At 39.6% G+C, this 19,020-nt stretch overlaps 1 protein-coding gene across 2 annotated transcripts in view; it reads left to right on the top strand.

The window, feature by feature from the left end:
• LOC135085665 (P protein-like) overlaps positions 1-18,588 on the top strand; it is a 32,395-nt gene extending 13,807 nt beyond the window's left edge. For both annotated transcript variants that reach the window (XM_063980452.1, XM_063980453.1), the window contains exons 9-18: positions 102-305; positions 11,778-11,893; positions 12,236-12,374; positions 12,802-12,937; positions 13,808-14,010; positions 14,432-14,525; positions 15,154-15,296; positions 15,901-16,011; positions 16,561-16,708; positions 17,172-18,588. In XM_063980452.1, coding sequence (XP_063836522.1) covers positions 102-305; positions 11,778-11,893; positions 12,236-12,374; positions 12,802-12,937; positions 13,808-14,010; positions 14,432-14,525; positions 15,154-15,296; positions 15,901-16,011; positions 16,561-16,708; positions 17,172-17,350 — 1,473 coding nt within the window. In that variant the 3' untranslated portion in view covers positions 17,351-18,588. The remainder of the gene's footprint in view (positions 1-101; positions 306-11,777; positions 11,894-12,235; positions 12,375-12,801; positions 12,938-13,807; positions 14,011-14,431; positions 14,526-15,153; positions 15,297-15,900; positions 16,012-16,560; positions 16,709-17,171) is intronic.
• Positions 18,589-19,020: the final 432 nt, after the last annotated feature.

Raw genomic sequence — 19,020 nt, 5'->3', positions numbered from 1 at the left:
GTCGGAGAGAATTAAGCTTTGAGCCTTGTTATAAGTCCCACAGTAATGACGCACGATTCACTTCCATATCATTAATTTATAATATTCGACCCTTTTTACAGGTAGTGAACAGAACAATGGCAGCAATAACCGTAGCTACCACCTCCTTAGCAGTGTTAGCACTAGCGGGTGAGAGGCCAACGTTACCTGAAGTGATCTCATGGCTGGACGAAGAGACATTGGTACTACTCTTCAGCATGATGATCTTAGTAGCCATCATGGCGGAAACTGGGATCTTTGACTTTTTAGCTGTTTATGCTTTTGAGGTAAATATATTATAAGTTACTCATCAGTCAGTTAGTCTCCACTGCAGGAGCACGACCCTCTGTAATTTACCAGAGGCAAACGGAGGATTTGGCCTACACTCCCCACGCTGGCCAGACGGGTTGAGGAGGCCTGATGTTCCCATATTTGTACCTTTAGTCGCCTCTTACGACACCCACGGGAAGAATGGAAGTCACACGGCCAATTAACGTCTATGAAGCTACCAAATGCGTGATGTGTAGGCCAATTCCTCCATTTGCCTCTAGTAAATTGTAGTCGATCATAGAGATGGGCTTCCACCCGGGTAAAAACCCACATGAGGGTAAAAACTCAATAAAAACAGGAGGTAGAGGAGGAGAGAGAGGTAGAGGGCGCTGCCCGGCAGGTTAACATCGGACCCGTGTTATTTTATTAGTAAAAATACAAAATGAGTGTGAATCAATTAATGTTGGTTGTTTACAAACAGTGATTTATGTGAACTAACTGTGACAGTGTTATTTCTGATAGAAACTCGATATTATAAGCTTTAAACCGGCAAATAAGTAACTCATGGCCTCCGGTCGAAAGTGATGAAAGACGTTCCATCTGGTGTTGTTAAAGTACGTGAACTGAAGATAAGACAAGGGAACTACCTCTGTGACATTGGGAAAGTGATTGTGTTGAAATAAGTCATCTTGAAAACTACATAACCTTAATCAAAATAATATTAACATCTTCATTCTGCTATTATATGAAGCAGCGCCATCTATGAGCGTTTCCCTAAACTAACTTGTGCACCTTTTTGACTGCTTTCGGTTGGACTTGTTATAGTTTTGATAACTTGCAACAGAGGGATCTGCCCTGTATATATTAATATTTGGAAATAAATTACTACACAAAAAATGTCTAAACCAACGTCTGCTTCCTCCGACTGCGCCAGCTGTGGAAAGTCGCTACCTAAGAGTGAATTCATGCGATGCTCTATATGTAAAGCTGGTTATGACCTTGACTGTATTAATCTAAGTACTCAACGCTACTATTCGTTCTACAAGCTGGATAAGAAGCGACGCGATAGTTGGAAATGCCCCAAATGTGACAAAGTTACTAAAAACATCCCCCTTACCCCAGCGCGACCTATCAAATCACCTGAGCCAGCTTGTAATATTACCCTTCGACGGGCGAAGTCAACAACCACGGAGGACTGTACTGGCGATATGAACGAGGAATCGGACGAGCTGACGGACGAGGTTGTATCTCCATCGGATATGAAGATGTTCGTAAAAGAAATGCGAGCAATGCGTACTGAAATGAGCATGTTTCGTTCGGCGATCTCAGATCTAACGTCGACAATCAAATCCCTAAACTCGCGCCTGGATTCTCTTGAAAGCAGAGTGGATGTTCTCGAAGTCAGACAGGCCGAGGAGCATGATAACTCAGTAGTTGCTAAGTTAGAACAAACAATTACGCAACTTAAACTAGACATCGAAGAAAGAGAGCAGGAGTCGTTGGCCAATGACATCGAGATTGCCAGCTTCCCAGAGACCCAAAACGAAAACTCCATCCATGTCATGCTCACAGTAGCGAAAAAACTGGGCGTGGAGCTTGAGGAGAGCGACGTGGTGAGTGCGCAGCGTGTGGGGGGCCCGCGGGTCCCGACGGCCGGCGACGGCGTCGCAGCGCGACCGCGGCCTATTGCCGTGCGCTTGGCGCGCCGCTCGCAGCGCGATGCGCTTCTGCATGCCGCGCGAGTTCGCCGCCGTCTTACCACTGCCGACTTAGACATCTCGGGAGCCCCCAATACCCCTCGTCCTTTCTTTGTCAACGAGCGGCTCACCCGTAATCATAGACTGCTGTTCCTGAAATCTAGAGAAGTTGCGAAACGATTGCAATGGAAATACGTGTGGACGCGAGATGGCAAAATATTTGCCCGCCAGGAAAATGGGAAGGCGCGTCATCGACTTCGCACTGAGGCTGACCTCCCCCGTGTTTTTGGGGCTAACGCTGTTAGTGATGCTCAGTCTAACATGCAATAATAATAATGCTAATAGCCCAATTTTGCGGCCTGTTACACGCTTCACATTGTTTTTAAACAAATATAGGACAACATTTTATTATGTTTCTGCATTTCATTTTATTTTGTTTTTTAAAATTATTATTCTAACATGGAGAAATACTTTATATTTTCATTGTTTCTTGTTTGAAATAAGTTTATTTTTAGAGAGTTGTTTATTTTGGTTGCAATTATATATTTTATTTAAGTTAATTATGCTATGTGTTGTTTATATGTATGTGCTGGTTTCTATATGTAAGAATACTATTAGAGTCATACCTGCCTTGTGTGTTGGAATGTATAATAGGTGTGATAAGAGGTGGTTTACCTCCGTTGTATTAAGCCGATTACTATTATTATTATTTTTTCAAAATGTATGCATGGTTATAACTTTTATTCGTGAAAAGTATTTGTGTGTTTATTACATAATTAATGACGCTGTTTCTATGTGTTACACATACTCTACTGGATGTGTTATTTACGTTGTGTGTAAGACATTACGTTTTCTTACCTTAAATGTACTATTTTTGGTTCTACCTCATATGGATACTGCCATGAACATGCAACTCTTTAGTCCTATTATGAACCGTGATAAACTTATATATTTCCAAGAGTGTTGTTTATACCCGTGTTCAATGACTCGCCATAAATGTCTTTTAATTTTGTTCGTCTTTCTTAATATACGTCATCTAACAATGGTTAAGAAATATCTTAATAACTCAAAATTAATACTGATTTCTTGTTCTTTTGTTTTCCAATTCATCAAAAATAAATTCTTGACATTGGGGTTTCTTAATCCTGGATCTCTTGGTACTCGACACGAGGAATTTTTAGTTGCACTGGAGAGACATTCGGTTGACATCATGGCCATAAATGAGACTTGGCTCAGGGACGGTGAGGAGAAGCGGGCTCCTGCACCACCAGGCTACAGGCTCCGGCACATCCCGCGCCCGCCTAGCGTTCGAGCGCGCGGCGGGGGCGTTGGTTTCTACATTCGTAAAGGTGTCTATGCCCGACAAATCAAACCACCAAATATTAATTCAGTAGAACAAATGTGGCTGAGTGTTACTCTAAGCGGCCTCAAGTTTGCGATCGGAACTGCATACCGACCCCCGTGGCTTAACGTTGATACTTTTATTGATGCACTCACTGAGTCAGTTAGCTCTTTTTCCATGTTTGATCACGTTATTCTTATGGGGGATTTCAATATAAACCTACTTGCTCCTCACGACTCCAATACAAAGAAATTGACAGCTTTCCTTCAGTATTCTAACCTTGAGCAATTCGTTACGCAACCGACACATTTTACAGATCATTCCGAAACTTTGATAGACCTTATTTGTAGTTCTTCTAAAATTATTGATGTTTCTGTTGAGTCCATCCCTGATCTATCTAATCATGCTTTTATTTCATGTAGATTACGACATACTAAACCTAAAATATCTCCTAAGTGGATACATTACAGACCAATTAAAGACATTAACCCAATAGAATTTAACACTTTTGTAGATGCAATCCCCTGGGAAAAGTTGCTTAGTAATGATGTAAATGAAGCTGTGTCATCTTTCAATGCCTACATAACACATATCTATAACATTCACGCTCCATACATACGCTCCTGTGTTAAACATCAAAGTTACCCCTGGATAACACCGACAGTTAGGGAAATGATGAAGCTACGGGATAAAGCCCATGCCAAAAGTCGTCTTACAAAACAGGATTCAGATAAGAATTATTACAAAGAATTAAAGTCAATAGTAAACAAAGCAATGTATGCTGAAAAAGCAGCATTTTTTCAGCAAAATATTAATAAGAATAGTAAAAACTCTAAGGAATTGTGGAAAAATATCAAAAGAAACGTAGTTGATTTTAAAAGTAAGCATAATCCAGTTCCCCCTCATATTAATAACCCAGATCTCATTAATAATCATTTTCTTAGCCTTCCCGGAAGCAATAGTGTTACTATTTCAGACCTCACGTATTATGAATACAACCGTTTCAATTCATCAACATTTGGTCTCAAAACTGTCGATGAAGATTCCATTTTGAAAATCATTATGAATTTTACGTCCAATGCCATAGGTGTAGACGGAATCTCCCGTGACATGATTATGTTAACTTTACCACGAACACTCAGAGTAATAACGGCAATTGTCAATATCTCAATCCAGTCTGGCATCTTCCCCGATGTCTGGAAGGAGGCTCTTGTTAAACCAATCCCAAAAAAAGGCAATCCTAACGAGCTAAACGACCTCAGACCCATTAGCATTCTGCCTTTCTTGTCGAAAATCATAGAAAAAGCCATTTCTCAGCAACTAACAGAGTTTCTTACTGCTAACAATATTTTACCACAAAAGCAATCTGGATTTCGAACTGGTCGCAGCACAGCCACTGCTCTTTTGGATGTGGTTGACGATATACTGGCGGGGCAGGATGTGGGATGTGGGTCTATTCTTGCTCTTCTCGACTTCTCTCGTGCATTTGACACATTAAACCATAACCTTCTGCTATCTAAAATGTCCTACTACGGTTTTGATTCTGGTGCATTAAGGTGGTTCTATAGTTACCTTCATTCTAGATCACAGCGCGTGGAGGTCAGTGATGAAAGTGGAATACCATCACTTTCACAATCTACCTTATTGAGGCGAGGTGTACCGCAGGGTTCCATATTAGGTCCAATTCTTTTTATTTTGTATAGTGCTGACTTGACTAGTAATATCATACATTGTAATTATCACATCTACGCAGACGATTTGCAAATTTATTTGTCTTTCAAGCCTCATGAAACTCTCGGCGCGGTGGGGAAAATCAATGAAGACCTTCATAGGATTAGTGCTTGGGCTAATAAAAATTGTTTAGTTTTGAATCCACTAAAATCCAAATTTCTTGTTCTTGGTTCCAACATACAAATAAATAATATTAACAACTTCAACCCTAATATCTCAATTAATAATGAGGTTATCCAACAGGTAACTGAAGCTCGTAACCTTGGAGTCCTTATGGACGACAGGCTTAAGTTTCACAGTCACGTATTGGAGACGGTTAAGAACTGCTATTATAGGCTCAAAGTACTATACCATGTACGAAATTACTTAGATGTGGACTTGAGAGTTAAGCTCTGTGAATCTTTAGTTCTGTCCAAGCTTAACTACGCCGATACCGTCATAGGCGACTGTATCTATGGTTACACTAAAAAGGTCATACAGCGGGTGCAGAATTCCTGCGCCCGATTCTGTTTCAATATCCCGCGTAGAGCCCATGTCTCGCCGTTTCTCAATCAAGGAAACCTGCTTAACATGAAATCTAGGCGTGCACTCCATTACGCGTGTTTACTGTTTGGGGTTGTGCGTACTAAAAGTCCGCCATATTTATATGAGAAACTTTTATTTTCCCATCGGAGTGTGAGGCTTGCTTCACGCCTTGGATGTCCAAGCCACAGTACCGCAGCATTTCGTGGTAGTTTCCGTTACTCTGCCACGAAATGCTGGAATAATATACCACCGCCTTTTAAAAATTGTCACACGTTAAATTCTTTTAAATTAAATTACAAAAAGTATCTTTTAAACCTTCAAAAGCACACATAATAGCATTATAGAAATACCATTCATATCATAAAAAGAAAATCGTAAGAACTAATTTCTGTGCATGAGTTGTTTGTTCATGGTTGTAGTTATTAATTTATATTTATTATTATTAGAATCTTAGCTATACATAAGTAATGTAATTAAATAATCTGTCTAGGCTATCTATGTTTAAAATTACTTGTTACGTTAACCGATTGTTCCTGGGCGAGCTGCGCCCTTTACCTCAACTGGCATCCGCAGAATACCAGTGGTCGTGATGCGCTCTCTGCCGTCACGGCGTATACTGAGCTGATGCCATTTTGGTGCTTGTAGACGTTCTGTTGTCTAGTTTTAGTTATTATCTTGCTGTGTACCTACTTGCATCGAATAAATATTTTTCTTTCTTTCTTTCTTTCTTTCTAAAAACCCGTTTCATTCCACCCGTGGCACAGTGGTCTGAAAATGAAGCTCCCATACCATAGAAACTTAATGTCAGAAATTAATAAATAAAAATATGTATTGTGTTTGGTATACCTCCCTTTGTTTTACTAATATAGTATAAAGGGTATGAGTAGCTCCATGTGTGAGAATAAATGGAAAAAAACACTTGAAGTGGATTTTTTTTAAACTGAATAGAACTGAAGGGCTGGTACTCACATGAGCTATTGCACCATACACGGCGATCAAGATGACATACAATTCTTGTGCCTTTGGGTGCCGCTTTGCATGTACAGTCACGGAATGAAAAGGTTCGTCAGTTTTCAAATTGATTCCCTCAACGAATCGCGAGGACATATTACCTTTTGAAACTATGTTACAGAATAATCTCGAGTTAGAGAAAATAATCTTTAACTGTTCGTCAGTAAAGTTCAAAATTATTCAGATCAAAGTTGTTTGACGATTATCTTGTCAAGAAGATTATTATGATTGATAAACTAAAACCTTCTTGTTGGTTCAACCTGCCATTATTATTTCTATTAAATAAAAAAAACTATTGTCAATTGGTCAATGTCATCATTGCATTGCACTGATGGGATAGAAAAATAAACAAGCAAAACCTTAATCGTTAGCAAACGTTATATTTATTTAAATATTAGCAGCACTGTTTCTTGCACTGTTATGTTGGCAGGTTTGACTCTTTCAGTACCTAGTGCAAGCGAAAACCGACACTAAGGTGACGAACCTTTTCATTCCGCGACTGTACCAAGCTTTGGAAATTTTGAATTTTCGGTTGGTGATCTTTCCAGTTTTTGATGTTATTTTATGAAGTTTTTAACCGCTTTCAATACGAGAATAGTATACAGTGTGAGTCACGTTAAAGTGTACATATGAAAATAGATGAAACTAAACCTATTTTTATCGACAAAAAAGAGGTCAAAAAATTTTTGAGATTTTTTTATATTTTTTTATATAATTTTTTTTCTTCCAATTACTTATTGTAAAGAAAACGTAATAACTTTTAAACTAAGCGGTATATCCTGATAAAATAAAAATAGTAACGATGCTAAATAACAGGCAATACTAAAAAAATACATAAAATACACAAAAAAGGCCAACAAATAATAAAAAATGATACTTTTTGAAAAAAATCTGCTTTAAAATTCATGTTTTTTTGGTTATTTGATAAATTTCTCCAAAAAATGCCCCTATAACAGGTGGTTTTTATTACTTTGTATTATTCTCTATCGTATTATCTTTGTAAAACCAAGATCATTGCAAACGTTGTGATAGGGATAGAGACATGCGATTTTTGGTTTTACGAAGGTAATACGATAGAGAATAATACAAAGTAATAAAAACCACCGGTTATAGGGGCATTTTTTGGAGAAATTTATCAAATAACCAAAAAAAACACGAATTTAAAAGCAGATTTTTTTCAAAAAGTTTAATTTTTTATTATTTGTTGGCCTTTTTTATGTATTTTATGTATTTTTTTAGTATTGCCTGTTACTTAGCATTATTACTGTTTTTATTTTATCAGGATATACCGCTTAGTTTAAATGTTATTACGTTTTCTTTACAATAAGTAATTGGAAGAAAAAAAATTCTATAAAAAATTAAAAAAAAATCTCAAAAATTTTTTGACCTCTTTTTTGTCGATAAAAATAGGTCTAGTTTCATCTATTTTCATATGTACACTTTAACGTGACTCACACTGTATAAATTAATACTCATATAACTAGGAATATACTAGGGATATTTTTAAATAATTTTTATTTTGAAAATATAAAAAAATAAAACATTTAATCATTAAATGAAGTAACCAACAAGTTAGTAACTGACATTGTTATTAGTTACTAACCTGCTAATGACGTTTTAATGAAAATAATAGAAATCAATATTGATTAAATAAACAACTTAAAAAATCGAACTACCTAATAGGCCAGTAGAATTACATTTGAAATCGGAAATAATTCCTACCCCTTTCGGACCCGCGCTTAAACTAGAAAGAAATTTGTAATTTTGAAAATGAATTTTAGGTAATTAGGGGCCGCAGATTACGAATCTGCTATAATTTTTCAGATTTTCCGCCGCCATCTTGGAAAATTCATATACCAACAATTGTATAAAACTGGGCCCTTTACTTCCCACGTACAATTGTGAGGGTCAAAATTGTAAGGGTTTTGGAAATTTTAGAAATGGCATGTATTCCGAAAAACGTATTTATAACCCGTAAGGAATAAAGAGGTTTCAATTTTATACCAGTATCTGCCATTTAATATTGATTTGTGGGTAAAACCATCTGTTTCATGAGCTCAACAGTAAATATAGCGCTCGAAATATTCCTATGGAGTTTTAATATCTCCTGGATCATGAACAGCATCTCCTGGAAGATGTTGACGATTGAAGGGCTTCGTCTGCTATGCCGCTTGCATACTCAGATGTATGTATCGTCATGAATGTCTGAGCCTTTATCCGAAGAAGAGGAGTAGATCATCTAAAGTAGCCGAAACTAGCTTTTGTCGTTGTCATCGCTCTCATCCCCAGATGCATTGAGCATCCTTTCGATAGTAGCGTCGTTTAAAATTTGGAAACATAGTGCGGAAACCATGAAAAATTAATAATTATGAGAAACTTAAAATACGCATAAGGTATTGTAGGGCCCACGTCGATACAATTGTGTCAGTAAAGTTCGTTAAGCCGTTACGCCAAAGTCTTTGCGTACAAGTAGTCACTGTTATCACAAAAAGATGCTATTTTTATCTATTTGTCTAATCAATAACTTGTATATTACTACAATTACAAAATAAAACCATAGTAGGTACTTTCTTTCGCCAAGTCGGGGAGCGCAATCAGTCATGAACTGTACAGGTTGTAACCTGCTCACCAACTGCGCTTCGGACAAAATTTGCACGGGAGGTGAAAGAACGCATCCCGCACAATCGTACGATACTCAGCCCATCCACTTCCGATGTAAAACTAATGAGATAATCTCGATTTTGTAACCCGCACAATTGTATTGGAGCGGTCCGAAAGGGCTACAAAAGATTTTATTGTTTTAATGGCTTCATTTGTTACCCATTAAGACTATCCTAAATTTTCGACTTCGACGGAGTTGTGCTTTAGTGGTGGGGGCCCCCGAAAGGGGCGTTTTTTCGGTTGTACGGTTATATCGCGTAAAGGACTTACCCTGTCGAAAACTGGTCTTCATGACGGTTGAATGGCATTTAATCCTGCATTGAATAAGACCAAATTCATAATACATATTTTATTATTATGTATTGGACAAACCGTTCTCGTGCTTATCTTCGAAAAAGTACAAAATGTACGTATAATTATTGACCCTCTCTACGTCCAATGGCTCGTCACTCGCAGGCTCCCAAGCCTTGAAAAGGGCCGACTCCACCAGTTTAACCCTGTCAAGGCATAAGAGCTGGATGCACCTATCCTTGTTCGTCCCAGCCGTTCCTTAACTGCGGTTACTGCACCTCTTTCTTGCACTCTCCTGAACGACTCTGTGTTACCATTTACCATACCAGGCATCGATTAGGCAACGTATCGAATGGCTGGGAGCCTGGGACGAACAAGATATAGGCGCATCCAGCTCGTAAGCCTTGACAGGGTTACACTGGTTGTGGCGGTCCTTTTCAAAACTTGGAATCCTGCGGGTATCGAGCCATTGGACGTGGAGAGGATCATTAATTAAACGTACATTTTGTATTTTTTCGAAGATAAGCACGAGAACAGTTTGTCCAAAACATATGAATTTGGTCTTATTCAATGCAGGATTAAATGTTCTTTAACCGTCATAAAGACCAGTTTTTGATAGGGTAAGTCCTTTACGCGATAACCGTAAAACCGAAAAACGCCCCTTTCGGGGGCCCCCCACCACTTAAGCACAACTCCGTCGAAGTCGAAAATTTAGGATAGTCGTAATGAGTAACAAATGAAGCCATTAAAACAATAAAATCTTTTGTAGGAATTATTTCCGATTTCAAATGTAAGTCTACTGGTCTATTAGGCAGTTCGATTTTTTAAGTTGTTTATTTAATCAATATTGATTTCTATTATTTTCATTAAAACGTCATTAGTAGGTTAGTACCTAATAACAATGTCAGTTACCAACTGGTTGGTTATTTCATTCAATGATTAAATGTTTTATTTTTTATATTTTCAAAATAAAAATTATTTAAAAATATCCCTAGTATATTCCTAGTTATATGAGTATTAATTTACATACTATTCTCGTATTGAAAGCGGTTAATAACTTCATAAAATAACATCAAAGACTTGAAAGATCACCTACCGAAAATTCAAAATTTCCAAAGCTTGGTAAATGCAAAGCGGCACCCAAAGGCACAAGAATTGTATGTCATCTTGATCGCCGTGTATGGTGCAATAGCTCATGTGAGTACCAGCCCTTCAGTTCTATTCAGTTTAAAAAAAATCCACTTTAAGTGTTTTTTTCCATACAAAAAAAATAAAAATATTTTTTTTCTCACACATGGAGCTACTCACACCCTTCATACTATATTAGTAAAACAAAGGGAGGTATACTAAACACAATACATATTTTTATTTATTAATTTCTGACATTAAGTTTCTATGGTATGGGAGCTTCATTTTCAGACCACCGTGCGTGGGTGTTTACACCGGGTGAAAATAAATAATTTTATAATTTTTTTAAGTGGTAGTATCTTTTCTTTATTTTTATTGAATTTTTCTCATTTAAGTTTATTGATTAATGTAATAAGTCAAATTTAACACTAATATGCATTTTTATATCGTGGCCAAATCGTAAAATTGATCACGTTATGATGATGTGACCAATTATTTTATAAAATGGTGTTATTTCAAGAATCGTTGAACCGATTTAGAAGAAATTTAGTAGGAACACAATAATTTGTGATCATGGCAAGGACATGGAGGGGGGGGGGATGCCAAAGATGCCAAACTCTCTCTTTGATGACATTACGGTAGGTATAAAGTTACAAATAACAACACCAACTACAAAGTACTTCTGCTTAAAAACTTGAAATCGAACCGCCCTTCCGCCACTGTAACGCATTGTAACGTTTTTCAAGATCTCCTCTCCCCCCAGATTGCATTACGTAACACTAGAACGCCCCCTTAGCAACAAATACCACTTCTCACTTTAAAAAAACGCTATTTTTGTTTTCACCCACCAGAATGGGTGATAATGGGTAAAAACCGGGTTTTTACCCAAATCACCCAGTTTTAACCCAATCGGGTGAAATGGGTTTTTACCCACTACCCATCTCTAGTCGATCATACTCCTGGTGTCGAGAAATGACGTGAATAGTGGGTCGTGCTACTGCAATGGAGACGTAAATTTTAATGACCTGATGATGATGAAAACAAAGATCTGAAATTCTTCAAGGCACTCTAGTCCACCTTTCAAAATGTTCTTATCGTTCCAGATAACGAAAGGCAAGCTGTGGCCGTTGATCTACCTCCTCTGCATCGTCACGGGAGTCCTTTCCACCTTCCTGGACAACGTCACGACTGTTCTACTGATGTCACCGGTTACAATCAGGTAGGTAGATGATTAATAGCAGATGGGTCAACATCGTTTCAGCCACAGAACGTCCACTGCTGAACATAGGCCTCCCCCAATGATTTCCATGTTGATCGATTGGTAGCGGCGTGCGTCCAGCGCCTTCCTGCTCACCTTGATGTCGTCGGTCCTCCTTGTGGGTGGACGTCTCACGGTACGCGGCATCCACTCCATTACATTTTGGATTTATTCTTTAAAATTGTTACGATAAACTGTTAGAAAAGTAAAGAACTTGAATTATCATACATTTTTATGCTAGAACTGATTGTAATCCAATCCCTTTTTAGTCAGTATTCCATCTAAATGCCTCTTCATCTTCAGACTCTGCGAGGTGATGGACCTGGATCCGGTGCCGATCCTGATGTTCATGGCGATGTACAGCAACATCGGCGGCACGGCCACGCCGGTCGGCGACCCGCCGAATGTCATCGTTGCTTCGAACAAGGCGGTCATTGATGCTGTGAGTGCAACCATTTGGAGAGCTGTCTATCGACAATGCTTACCTACTTAAATAAATGGCGAACTTACTAACAAAGTCATCACTGGTATAGTCCGGTCGCCGAGAACGTAGAATTTCGTCCAAGGACCCCAAGCTACCCATCCTTATCGCTCGCGCGACGGGCGGCCGCAGTGTGTGTGCGAGCGCGACAGCAATTTATTTACGCGCGAGCAATAAGGATGGGTGGGTAGCTTGGGGTCATTGGACGAAATTCAAGGTTCTGGAGTGGAGGACATGTACCAGAAAATGCAGCGTGTGTAAAAATGTACGCCCACCCACAAGGAGGACCGACGACCGAGCGTCGAAGTGACGTCACGGCTGTCAGGTACCTACACAGTTAACTCGATCGGGTTGTACCTAAGGATAATGGGTATATTATTTTCCACAGGGCATCAATTTCACCAACTTCACAGCGCACATGGCTCTGGGCATCGTCTTCGTGACCATCCAGGCATCTTTACAGATCCGATTCATGTTCCGTGATACGAATAAGCTGAGGCTGGCTGAACCGAGGGAAATTCAAGGTAGGTAAAACAGTTTCATTTTTGAAAATAATTAAAGTCTCTCAGAGTTTGAGATCGGTCGCGGTCGCGGAATGCTCGCATCCAGAGTCTAAAGTCCGGTTGCCAAGGACATACAGGTTGTCCCAAAAAGTGCCGAAGCCCAGAGGTAGAGCATCACTAGAGCTACTCGAATCAGCCCCGTGTTGAATAAAGTCCTGTGCTGTCGCGCTCTCATAGTCGCATAGATGCATAATTTGGGGTCATTGGACGAAATTCTATCTGCTTGGCGACCGGACTTTATTCAACTTTGATTACCTGAATTAATCAGGTGATCAAAGTGGACTTCTTATCAATGGGTGATCAAAGGACACCAAAGTATTGCCTGGAGTCCTCAATCGGAGTGACCACCTGGGTACTGGTCTAATCCTGGTGATCAAAGTGGCATAGACCGCGACCCTCCTCAGATACCTACACTAAGTTTTCCGGTCCACTCAAGAACTGTCCTGCCCTAACGGCCAGGTCGGTATAGATCGTTTCATCCACGAAGACGCGCCCCACGATTCTTCCGCTAATGTTTGAGTGTTATCGGTACACCCTAAAATATCCATGAGTGTACACGCACACTACAATAATGTGCAATCAAACTCCCCGCACCCCGCGCTTTCCTCGACCAAAAAAGGGCGCGTCTTCGTGGATGACACGATCTATAATCATGAGTTACGTAACTTCAGAAAATTAGGCATACGCAGTAGCCCAAAATCTAGAAAATTATGGGCGAGGTATTGCAGAGAAAGCAAAAGTAAAATAATGCTGAAAACTTATTTTTGTACCTATTATATTATCAGAGTTACTAAAGTTTTTCTATTTCTTATAACCAACCCTGTGTTCCAGAGCTCCGCCACCAGATCTCAATATGGCGTCGCGCTGCCGACTCTCTTCCCCACCTCAGCAACGGGGTGGGTGTGGTAAGAGAGAGGCTGGAGAGGAAGATCAGCAAGCTGGACGTCCAGCTCAAGGTTCTGCAGCAGGAGAGCAGCGGGAGAGCGTGCCCGAGAGAGGCTTTTCAGGGGGCGCTGCATGAGTTGAAGGAAAAGGTATGATATTGCTCTATCCATATTATAAGCCAATCCGGGCCGCAAAAAGCAACTGCCAACAGCACGTGTAGAAGTATGATGCAGGGCAGTGCATATAAATCACAATATTATAGTTACATGAAGCCTGTATTGGCAGTTATTTTCTGCACCGCTTCGGAATATCTCTTAATACTCTGACTTTAAGGTACTTTTTCGCACTTGAACCACTGATAAACTTAGCAGGAGGGGCCGGGGTAGCACGGACCCCCTTGAAAAAGAACCAATGGGTTTTATTAGCACAAGTTTTAGGCCTAAGTTAAGTAGGTATTACTGGATAGGTTGGTTTCTATTGGACTAAACCACACTAAACTAAAATGTTGAGTCAGAAGTTGTGCCATTTACCCAATTTGTTGGCCTAATCTTATCTAACTTTTGATTCCAGTACAAAATCCGGGACAAGGTGCTGCTTATCAAGGCGTCTGTTGCTATTGCGTTCGTCGTCATCGTCTTTTTTCTCCACTCTATTCCTGAACTAAGTAAGTTTTACTCTCTATAGATCGTGCCATCCACGAAGACGCGCCCCACCATTCTTCCGCGAATGTTTGAGTGTCATCGGTACACGCTAAATGATCCATGAGTGCACACGCACACTACAATAATGCCGTTCGGATTGCTCGGATCAAACTCCCCGCACCCCGCGCTTCCCTCGACCAAAAATTGGTGGGGCGCGTTTTCGTGGATGGAACGATCTATAAGTACTTTACTAGAATCTGGCATTTTGATACATAAATATTATTGTAGCGGATCGAAGTACGCTAGATCAGCTGGTCAGTAATAAAGTAGTATAGGTTTCTAACAGGATGGTAGATTAGGAGTTGGGACCAGGTCTCGGAAAACACTGGCGCAGCTTGATGGACTGATGCTCTCTAATATATGGGAAAACATGTGGGAGATCGTACTCTTTAGCTAAGCCAGAGGAGACTGAAATGGTGAATGATGATGACAATGTAGGGTCTCTCTACCTTTTTTTAGATCAAGGAATATGAAAGTTGCCCGCAGTCTTTTGACTATTTACCTACTAGGTGGAAATGTAATCCTTGGGGGGAGCCTTTGTCCAGCAGTGGACGTCGAAACGATACTAGTAAAGCCTTCTTAATTCCTCAGATCGAGTGTCCCTAGCCTGGACGGCACTCTTAGGCGCTATCCTGCTGCTGACCCTGGCAGACAGAGAGGACTTGGAGCCGATCCTGCACAGGGTGGAATGGTCCACGCTGCTGTTCTTTGCAGCCCTATTTGTGCTTATGGAGGTAAGTTGGTAAACCTACAGTAGGTATAGGTTACCAATAAGGCCCAGGGTTTTTTTTTTATCCACAACGAGGAAGCTCTTGGCCTGTATCTCACCTGATGGTAAGTGACGATCAGGCCGAAGGTGGAAGCGAGCTTCACCCGGAATCCTTAACCATGGAGGAACTGGCTATCTTACCTCTTAACTGCCGGAACACAACAATGCTGTTAACAACAATGTTGTTTAAAAACATGCCACATCCTTCTCTCATTACCAAAATATGAGTAGCTAAACGGAATTTTATTCTTTCCTCTATTACATGGAATATTGAAATGAACAAAAGCATTTGGCAGTCTTTTGGAATACTTAGTTGTTTTTAGTGCATCCTGTATAGCTGTCGTAAAAGGCTACTAAAATATACATATCAGGAACATTCAGGCCTCTCCTATTGGCCAACGTTGGGAGAATGTAGGTCCTCCATGTCCTCTTCTCTCCTCTCAAATTTGTGGTCTTACTCTTTTGTCCAGCACTGGACGTCATTTGGCTGAAACGAACGAAATTATAGTGTCGTGCTCCTGCAGTGGAGACTATGAAATGATGATGATGATGACGTTATTTTATTTCAGGCTCTCTCGAAGCTCGGTTTGATCCTGTACATCGGAGGCTTGATGGAGCAGCTGATTATAAGAGTGAACGAGGAGTCTCGGCTGGCGGTAGCCATATTGCTTGTTATTTGGGTAAGTTGGTAACATAAAAGAGTAGTTTGTAGATGTAGTTTCTTAACATAGTTTTGATTAAAACCAGCTAGCTTTTCATTTTATTCTAAAACATTTGATTTCCTTAGAAAAATATTACAGAAAACATTCTAGCCTGTTATTAAATTGATCACAAGCTATGCTTGATGTACAGTCACTAGTCAGCGTCAAATAGTTCATGACACGTCTTTGTTACAATGAGGGCTATCGTTTTTATACTTAACAGTTGGCACCCCTGGCGATTGACAGGACCTTACTCTACAGTGGCGCCATCTTGATGAGTGCAAATGCGATAGTCCTCCTACCACTTTAGCACTCACCAGATGGTGCCACTGTCTTCGCTACTAGCAAGTGACAGGACCTTACTCTACAGTGGCGCAAACTGGTGAGCGCTAAAACGATAGCCCTCATTGGAATAAGGTTGTGTTGACAACATTTTGGCTACTTTGGGTGTTACAGTACTTATTATTATTCTGTGGTGTCACGAACTATTTGGCGCTGACTGCCTACATCAATTGAACTTTGCCCCAGGTTTCCGGGGTGATCTCAGCGTGCGTGGACAACATACCGCTGACCACCATGATGGTTCGCGTGGTGGTCTCCATCGGGTCAAACCCTGCACTCAATCTGCCCATGGGACCGCTGATCTGGGCGTTACTTTATGGAGCTTGCTTGGGAGGTACGCTATTATTGTAGCTATAGGTTAGGATATTCTGAAAAAACATTGGCGTTGGTAGAGTCGAAAGAGGCGTAGGTAGCGTCTTAAATGTGTAATACGTCATTTTACATTTGGCCAGTCAGCCAGACTTGAGACAAAAAGATATCAAATACATAATCTACCTACCTCATAATGTCCTTTCTTGAAAACATTGGTTTTAAACTACTCAAAGATGGAGTAAACAAAATCAATATACCTACCTACTACCTAGCAACTGCTCATTTTCAGGATTCTGAAAAACTACTGAAATGTGTTGAATCATCCAATTTAGGACGTCCACTGCTGAACCTGCCCTAATGATTCCCATGTTGACCAGTTAGTAGCGGCCTGTGTCTAACGCTATCCGCTACCTTATGATGTCGTCGGGCCACCTTGTGGGTGGTACGAGTATGTGTTGAATACCTACTAATATGTCTTGTTTCAGGTAACGGCACACTCATAGGCGCGAGCGCGAATGTGGTCTGCGCAGGAGTGGCGGAACAGCACGGCTACAAGTTCAGCTTCGGGCGGTTCCTTAGGGTCGGGCTGCCGATCATGATCGGGCATTTGATCGTGGCTTCGGCATATTTGCTTGTATGCCACTGTGTTTTTAGTTGGCACTGATGTTTGTGAAATACAGTAAGGCCTGGAACGGACAGAGGGATAATCGCGCGGTTGCTGGGAAGTTCTCGTACATTTGCCTCAAACCGTAAGGGCTTGTTCCCACGGCAATCCAGTTTTGCAGGTTTCTGTATTACTGGATACCGCAAAACTGGGTTGTCGTGTGTACACACACGTGTTTAAAATTCAAATTGATCAGTTCTTTTTGGCACACTGCAGACGGGATATTTATGTGAATGTTAACATTAAAACACAATCTACTAAACGGGATCCTGCAAAAAACGGGATATCTCCGTGGGAACAAGCCCCAACCTTATGGTTGCTGCCTCAGTGCCTCGCCAATAAGAAACCGCGCGGTTATCACGCGTGTCTGAACTCGGAACAAGCAAGGCCTAAGACTTCTCGTAACGTAGACTATCTAACTATATCGCCCGATTCTAATTTGTATGAAGAATCGATCGATACCAAATCGGTGTAACGTGCGCACTTCCATACATGCCCATACTGATTAACTGCCCGACGAAAAATCGGTGGTCTGTGCCTAGGTTTAGTCGGCTGATAGTTTGATAAGCTTTCAATTTGTATGAAGAATCGGCCGATAAGAAACCAGTACCTCTAGCATGAACAACTTTCGTCTTCGAATCGTTTGCGTATTCGATAAAATTCGATACTCAACCTTCGAATTAAACGATAACGTGACAATTTTAATTCTCAAAATAAGTTTCGTGCACCCATTTCTTATACTAAGTTCTATTAGGTACACAAGTTTTGTTATTTTGTTCAGAAGGGCGCTGGTGTAGTTTTCGTACTAAATCTTTTGATGGCGATTCGAATACGCAAACGATTCGAACTCGAAAGTTTTTCGTGCTAGCCATACAGTAGGTAGGTAATGTAATGTACCTACAGTGAAGTGAAAAGTGTACAGTGTAATTAAAATGTGTATGAAATGTTCATACTGATTAAAGACCCGTCCAAAGTGTAACATAGGAGTAAGTGAAACTAACCAATATTATGTAAACAACATTATTTTATTAATTTAAGTGTAAGGAATTTACAAATAATCAGTACAAAGAATTTTGAGTTTATTGCTTTACTAACAAAGTGTACAATTTCATAGCAAAATGTAGCATCATATTTTTAAGTTATGTTTAATATGACATATTCACAAACATTGTTCTTCATTGACTAGAAAATTGTAAACCAAAACAATGTAAAAATAAAAATAACAAATGGTAACTATAGATGATAAAATCACAGTGTATTTTTTTTGCGTTATTTAACTGTTAAGAATTTACAATAGGTACCTAAAAGTAAAATGTTAGTACATAATGAAAAATTTAGTTTTATATTAGTTAGGTACTAAAATTATCTAATTAATCTCATAAACTGTTACAACTCGTAACAATTCGATTATTTACACATAACAGGTTTGTGTATGAATTCAATATACATTAGTTAGGTAATACAGTGTGAGTCACGTTAAAGTGTACATATGAAAATAAATGAAACTAGACCTATTTTTATCGACAAAAAAGAGGTCAAAAATTTTTGGAGATTTTTTTTTTAATTTTTTATAGAATTTTTTTTCTTCCAATTACTTATTGTAAAGAAAACGTAATAACTTTTAATCTAAGTGGTGTATGTTGATAAAATAAAAACAGTAATAATGCTAA

Source organism: Ostrinia nubilalis, chromosome 29, assembly GCF_963855985.1.
Source record: "Ostrinia nubilalis chromosome 29, ilOstNubi1.1, whole genome shotgun sequence".
Taxonomy (NCBI): Eukaryota; Metazoa; Arthropoda; class Insecta; order Lepidoptera; family Crambidae; genus Ostrinia; species Ostrinia nubilalis.
The sequence above is the reverse complement of the archived record's forward strand: the minus strand, read 5'-3'. Positions and strand labels throughout refer to the sequence as shown.